We start from the raw sequence: 7,632 nt of genomic DNA on the forward strand, positions 1-7,632 counted from the left end.
GGGAGAGCCAGTCCTGACAAAACTCTTCCATCTGGTGAGCAAGATGTACGAGGCAGCAGAAATACCCTCAGACTTCAAGAAGAATATAATAATAAGTCCAATCCCAAAGAAAGCAGGTGTTGACAGATGTGAAAATTACCGAACTATCAGTTTAATAAGTCACAGCTGCAAAATACTAACACGAATTATTTACAGACGAATGGAAAAACTGGTAGAAGCCGACCTCGGGGTAGATCAGTTTGGATTCCGTAGAAATATTGGAACACGTGAGGCAATACTGACCTTACGACTTATCTTAGAAGAAAGATTAAGGAAAGGCAAACCTACATTTCTAGCATTTGTAGATTTAGAGAAAGCTTTTGACAATGTTGACTGGAATACTCTCTTTCAAATTCTAAAGGTGGCAGGGGTAAAATATAGGGAGCGAAAGGCTATTTACAATTTGTACAGAAACCAGATGGCAGTTATAAGAGTCTAGGGGCATGAAAGGGAAGCAGTGGTTCGGAAGGGAGTGAGACAGGGTTGTAACCTCTCCCCGATGTTATTCAATCTGTATATTGAGCAAGCAGTAAAGGAAACAAAAGAAAAATTTGGAGTAGGTATTAAAATCCATGGAGAAGAAATAAAAACTTTGATGTTCGCCGATGACATTGTAATTCTGTCAGATACAGCAAAGGACTTGGAAGAGCAGTTGAATGGAATGGACAGTGTCTTGAAAGGAGGATATAAGATGAACATCAACAAAAGCAAAAGGAGGATAATGGAATGTAGTCGAATTAAGTCGGGTGATGCTGAGGGAATTAGATTAGGAAATGAGACACTTAAAGTAGTAAAGGAGCTTTGCTATTTGGGGAGCAAAATAACTGATGATGGTCGAAGTAGAGAGGATATAAAATGTAGACTGGCAATGGCAAGGAAAGCATTTCTGAAGAAGATAAATTTGTTAACATCGAGTATAGATTTAAGTGTCAGGAAGCCGTTTCTGAAAGTATTTGTATGGAGTGTAGCCATGTATGGAAGTGAAACACGGACGATAAATAGTTTTGACAAGAAGAGAATAGAACCTTCCGAAATGTGGTGCTACAGAAGAATGCTGAAGATTAGATGGGTAGATCACATAACTAATGAGGAGATATTGAACAGAATTGGAGAGAAGAGAAATTTGTGGCACAAGTTGACTAGAAGAAGGGATCGGTTGGTTGTGCATATTCTGAGGCATCAAGGAATCACAAATTTAGCATTCGAGGGCAGCGTGGAGGGTAAAAATCGTAGAAGGAGGCCAAGAGATGAATACACTAAGCAGATGCAGAAGGATGTAGGTTGCAGTAAGTACTGGGAGATGAAGGAGCTTGCACAGGATAGATTAGCATGGAGAGCTCCATCAAACCAGTATCAGGACTGAAGACCACAACAACAACAGTTATGTAAGAGAGTTAAATTCTATATCCTCTTGCAATTTAATATCTATTTTCATTTTTTTCCATTTTATAACTGATCAATTTGAGATGAATCACAAGGATGGTGTTTCGAAATTGCATTTCATGCCTGATATAACTCTTATTTTGAAGACTCTAGAAACGAGTTAACGATTTCCGATCACACTAATTCGTTGAAGACAGTAATTTGCCACTTTCTACTATCTCTAATGAGCCGTATGATTCTGGCAAAGAGAAAAATTTAACATTGTTCGTAACCTACAAGGAAATGTAGTAACACCAGGGCATTGCGGTAAAATGAAAGTTGGTCTTGCTTAAGAAATTTGAAATCATTGTATTTCAGCAGCAGTTAAGTATGCAGCAGAACAAAAAATACTTAAGGTTCTGTACGTCAACTACATATTTTGTAGACATAATTTTCCGATGTTTTAAATTAATGACCTGGAGGAGCAGAAAAAGATCAATTTGCAAAGTTGTTGAACGCAAACACGGTGATGCTCTGTAGTTTCCCACGAGCATTATCGCGCTGTCTGTAAATCTGGAAGTTGAGAAAAGAGGTACCTAGAAAACATTAGTAGTTCTGGCAACAAACACGGCTGTTAACAATCAGAATTATCTTGTCAATGAAATAGTTTCAACTACGTTTTAATGCGCAGGGTTTTACAAGTTGCCCTGGAAAAATTTTTGAGTAAGGTCCGAACCAGTAATCCAGTTCCAGATTCCCTCAGTTTTAAGACAATTATGGAGGGAGCGAGAGACAGAGAGAGTGGGTATTCGGTCACAGATATAAAACACGAGTACGTTCTTTTGCCAGACATAAAGCTGATCTTCTACTATTGTATACTCAACATCAGGAAGGAAAAAGAAATTAATATCTAGAACATTAAAGAAATAGCAATTCAGAAATAACATTTAGATTGAAATTACGTTTATCTGCGCCAAGAGGTAGTTGTATAGAATATACTCAGCTATGATTCGTTAAAAAAACAACGAAAAGTTACTCTTGGGCCTATTTTCACAGTGTGGATCTGTTGTTTTGTGGTCGTCAGTCGGTAGGTTGGTTTGATGTAGCTCTCCAAATTAAGCCCGTCCGAAGTAGCCACTTCAACCTACACCCACTTTAACCTAATCATTGCCCTCAAGCCTTCGCATCCCTCTACAATTTTAATCTCCATCACCACCACCACCACTACCACCACCACCACCAAATTTACCTTTATGCCTCAAAATGTGTTATCAGCCAACCTCTTTTTTTTTTTTTTTTTTTTTTTTTTTTTGCCAAGCTGTTGAACATATTTGTTTCTCTCCGAGTATCTCTTCATTAGTTATTCAATCTACCCGGCAAATCTCCAGGACTCTTTCATAGCACATAATGATCCAAGGTCGCTGGCCTGTAACTTCTACGACATCCATCGACAACCGTTTTCTTAACTGAAACTGTCACAAATTTTGTGCGAATTTGCGCGTATTTAGGTTTTTGCAGGAGTGTTCGTTTTAACCATGTCATTTTCAGTAACTGGCATTCCTTTGTCCTATTCGTAGTTTATTTAAGCATTTTGTATACACTTAGAAGACATAATTACGTAACTCCGGAAACGTTAGTCATCCATAGATTCTTACGTTCAGTTACAATAGAACTGGTGAAAATCATAATCATAAATATTAATATAAATCATATTCTGCAATAACACCTGAATGTCCACTTTTTAATCCACTAAAAAGTTGTTATCACAGTTTGGATTTTGGTATCAATGTAACATCCGTGAAAATTATCTTTGATATATTATTGCCTTTGTCAGAACGTTGGCGTCAAGTGTGGCAGAGTAGTAGTTCTGAGTGGTGGTAAAATTACAGACAGTCTTTGCAAAGTAATGGACAGGCAGTGTTTGCTGTTAATGTAACTACTTCAAGATTATGGCAAGTTTACATGAAACGAGTTGAGGTCTTAATCGATGTTGCAGCAAAGTTTGGAAAAAAACGTGAATTTATAGGAATAGCATTACAGTCATTTCGTAGCAAGACCAAACCTCATCTTTGGACTATCCGAATGGAATCTGGACACTGACGCCCCAATGAGATATGTCCAAATGATTTTTTTCCTAGGAATCAATGCAAGGTTATCGGCAAACCATATAGTGTTCCTTTCATGTCCCAGAGCTTTAACTCCTTTTCCAAATTTCTCCTTAGTCTCCTTGACTGTTTTCTTATGTGTAGATTGAATAACATGTCGGAAAGACCGCTTTGTAGCTCCCTTACATGGGCTTCGACTCACCTAAGTGCATTTTCTTTTTTATACACTGAAGAAAATATTTCTGTCTCTGTGTTTTATGACTGACAACTCCAGAATTCTAAAGACTTCATTCCATAAGAATGTGAATAGCACTTTCCAGATCTATAAATGATATGAACGAAAGTTTGGTTTTCTTAAACCTATCTTCTAAGAAAAATCATTGCGTCAGTATAGTTTCAGGTGTTCCTATTATGTTGGCGTATAAGTTCGTAGCGTTTTTTGTTTTTCATGTTGGTATTCCGGTTGCTAAGGGTTTATTTATCGATAGTCATTTTTTATTTGTAGTTGACTGTTGCCATTTGAGTTTTCATATTATCACTTTGTTATCTGGAGGCAGTGAGTGGAATTATGGACGCTAGAAAAAGAAGTGCCAAACGGAGTAATCGGAACATTTTCGACATATTCTTCTGTTTGAGTTCAGTAGGTGGGTGACAGCAACGGAGGCAGCCAGGAATATTTGCGCCGTATGAGGTTAATGCCACTGGACAGAGCACGACAAGAAAATGGATTTCTCGTTTTAAGGAAGATCGTTTTGACATAAGTGACTCTCCACGTTCAGGAAGGACTTCGGGTTCTGATAGGGATTGTTTAAACGCATTAAACCACAATGATGCATGTCGGTGTACTTGAGAACTGGAAAATGTTTTCATTCCGCCATCGTACGACATCTGCATGCAACGAGGAACGTTCAAAAAAAGGAGTGTGTGCCTACCGGATGCCCTACGCCAAAATCACAAAAATCAGCGGTTGGCCATACCAGTATATCTACTTGCTTGTCATCAATCGTCTCGTGAACAACACCGACCATTCCTACCCTGAATTGTTACTGCTGAGATAAATGGTGACTTTATGGCAAGGTAAACATGACCAGAAGAAGGGATCGGTTGGTAGGACATCTTCTGAGGCATCAAGGGATCACCAATTTAGTATTGGAGGGCAGCGTGGAGGATAAACGTCGTAGAGGGAGACCAAGAGATGAATACACTAAGCAGATTCAGAAAGATGTAGGTTGCAGTAAGTACTAGGAGATGAAGAAGCTTGCACAGGATAGAGTAGCATGGAGAGCTGCATCAAACCAGTCTCAGGACTGAAGACCACCACAACAACAACATGGCAAGGTAAGGAAAAGAGAGGAATGGTCGAGCCCAAACAAAGCAGCAACTCCCTGTACAAAGACTTACACGCATCCACAAAAGATATTATACATCTGGCGGAACAGTGACGGTATGGTGCGCTACGAGTTGCTTCCTCGAGGTGTAGCCATCAATGCTGACATTTGTTGTCAACAACTGAGGCATCTTGCAGACGCGGTCCATGAACCACGACCGGTAAAACTGCGTGAAGTGATGCTGCTGCACGATAACGGCCGCCCGCATTGCGCTAGCCTGACAGGAACACTGTACAGGAGTTCGGTTGGGAAGTCATTCTGCACCCACTGATCTTGCGCCCTCAGGTTTTCGCCTTTTACACTCTCTGTCGAGCAGTCTTCAAGCAACTTCTTTTCCGCATGGAAATGTGCTCGGAACACGGATCGACGCTGTCTTCACCTCAAGACCAAGTGATTTCTAAAATCGCGGAATCGAAAAGTTACCCCAGCGTTGTCAGGCAGTTGTAAGTAGTGAATTAGAATACATTATTGATGGCTAAAGTCTCTCTATGTATATCTGTTGCGTTTATTAAACTTATGCAAAAAGGCTACAAACTTATGCACCAACCCAATACATTTGTCCAGAACAATAAATGGTCGTTTCCCTTGTCGGACTCTAGCAGTTGTTCCAGCTTTCTAAACGTAATTCTTGTTAGCGTATCATAACCATGACCTAATAAAAAAGGTCGTTTGATATACGTCATTATATGCCTTCTTTGGTATTGGTATTGAATATGCCATACAACATTTCAGATATGAAGGTTATACACTACTGGCCATTAAAATTGCTACACCAAAAAGAAATGCAAATGACAAGCGGGTATTCATTGGACAAATATATTATACTAGAACTGACATGTGATCAAATTTTTACGCAATTTGGGTGCATAGATCCTGAGAAATCAGTATCCAGAACAATCACATTTGACCGTAATAACGGCCTTGATACGCCTGGGCATTGAGTCAAACAGAGCTTGAATGGCGTGTACAGGTACATCTGCCCATACAGCTTCAACACGATACCACAGTTCATCAAGAGTAGTAGCTGGCGTATTGTGACGAGCCAGTTGCTCGGCCACCATTGACCAGATGTTTGCAGTTGGTGAGAGATCGTGAGAAAGTGCTGGTCAGGGCACCAGTCGAACATTTTCAGTATCCAGAAAGGCCCGTACAGGACCTGCAACATTCGGTCGTGCATTATCCTGCTGAAATGTAGGGTTTCGAAGGGATCGAATGAAGGGTAGAGCCACGGGTCGTAACACATCTGAAATGTAACGTCCACTGTTCAAAGTACCGTCAATGCGGACAAGAGGTGACCGAGACGTGTAACCAATGGCACCCCATACCATCACGTCGTGTGATACGCCAGTATGGCGACGACGAATACACGCTTCCAAAGTGCGTTCACCGCGATGTCGCCAAACACGGATGCGACCATCATGATGCTGTAAACAGAACCTGGATTCATCCGAAAAAATGACGTTTTGCCATTCGTGCACCCAGGTTCGTCGTTGAGTACACCATCGCAGGCGCTCCTCTCTGTCATGCAGCGTCAAGCGTAACCGCAGCCATGGTCTCCGAGCTGATAGTCCATGCTGCTGCAAACGTCGTCGAACTGTTCGCGCAGATTGTTGTTGTCTTGCATCTGTTGACTCAGGGATCGAGTCGTGGCTGCACGATCCGTTACAGCGATGCGGGTAAGATGCCTGTCATCTCGACTGCTAGTGATAAGGGGCCGTTGGGATCCAGCACGGCGTTCCGTATTACCCTCCTGAACCCACCGATTCCATATTCTGCTAACAGTCATTGGATCTCGACCAAGGCGAGCAGCAATGTCGCGATGCGATAAACCGCAATCGCGATAGGCTACAATCCGACCTTTATCAAAGTCGGAAAAGTGATGGTACGCATTTGTCCTCCTTACACAAGGCATCACAATAACGTTTCACCAGGCAACGCCGGTCAACTGCTGTTTGTGTATGAGAAATCGGTTGGAAACTTTCCTCGTGTCAGCACGTTGCTGGTGTCGCCACCGGCGGCAACCTTGTGTGAATGCTCTGAAAAGCTAATCATTTGCATATCGCAGCATCTTCTTCCTGTCGGTTAAATTTCGCGTCTGTAGCACATCTTCGTGGTGTAGCAATTTTAATGGCCAGTAGTGTATAATCAACACGTCACACGTGTGCTTTAACACCACCTTGTTCCTAAGAAACAAAGAAATTACGAGAAAAACAGTAATGAAGTTGCTGATACACTGTGCAGAACCGGTATCTCGAAGTAAAATACAGATAACAGCTACAGAACATTTCCATTAGTCCCCCGCGGTGGTAACGAGTTTGAAACTGGGTCAGCTGGTAGAGGAGGGCCTTTGACAGCGCCGGACTTACCTGCACGTAGTGCTGCACGGACTCGAGCAGCATTCCATACATGATGGAGCGGTGCGCGAGGAGCGGAGCTGGTGAGCACTGCGAACGCACAGTAGACACGTCCGTCCAGGCCGGCTGCCGCCGCCACACTGCCAGGGCCGAGCCGCGCTGCTGCGCGCGCCAACAGGTGCTCTGACGGTTGCGCGACGGCCGTCTCTAGCCCGACGACCATCGGACGCGGGGCGTGCTCCTGAAGTTGATTTGTAGTATGTACAGGGCCGGCCTTAGCCATCCAGGTGCCCCGGGCGAGTCGTCCAGTTGGCGCCCTTTACTGTATAAATAGCGAACCTGGCAGTGCTTTGCAACACGGTATTTGACTGTTTTCTAGAAATC

The 7,632-nt window shown here is 42.4% G+C and overlaps 1 protein-coding gene across 1 annotated transcript in view; it reads right to left on the reverse strand.

Moving 5' to 3' along the window:
- Positions 1 to 7,387, reverse strand: part of LOC126188271 (soluble guanylate cyclase 89Db-like) — a 540,286-nt gene extending 532,899 nt beyond the window's left edge. The window contains exon 1 of the mRNA XM_049929850.1: positions 7,261 to 7,387. Coding sequence (XP_049785807.1) covers positions 7,261 to 7,302 — 42 coding nt within the window. The 5' untranslated portion in view covers positions 7,303 to 7,387. The remainder of the gene's footprint in view (positions 1 to 7,260) is intronic.
- Between the last annotated feature and the right edge of the window lie 245 nt (positions 7,388 to 7,632).

Source organism: Schistocerca cancellata, chromosome 5 (assembly GCF_023864275.1).
Source record: "Schistocerca cancellata isolate TAMUIC-IGC-003103 chromosome 5, iqSchCanc2.1, whole genome shotgun sequence".
Classification (NCBI taxonomy): Eukaryota; Metazoa; Arthropoda; class Insecta; order Orthoptera; family Acrididae; genus Schistocerca; species Schistocerca cancellata.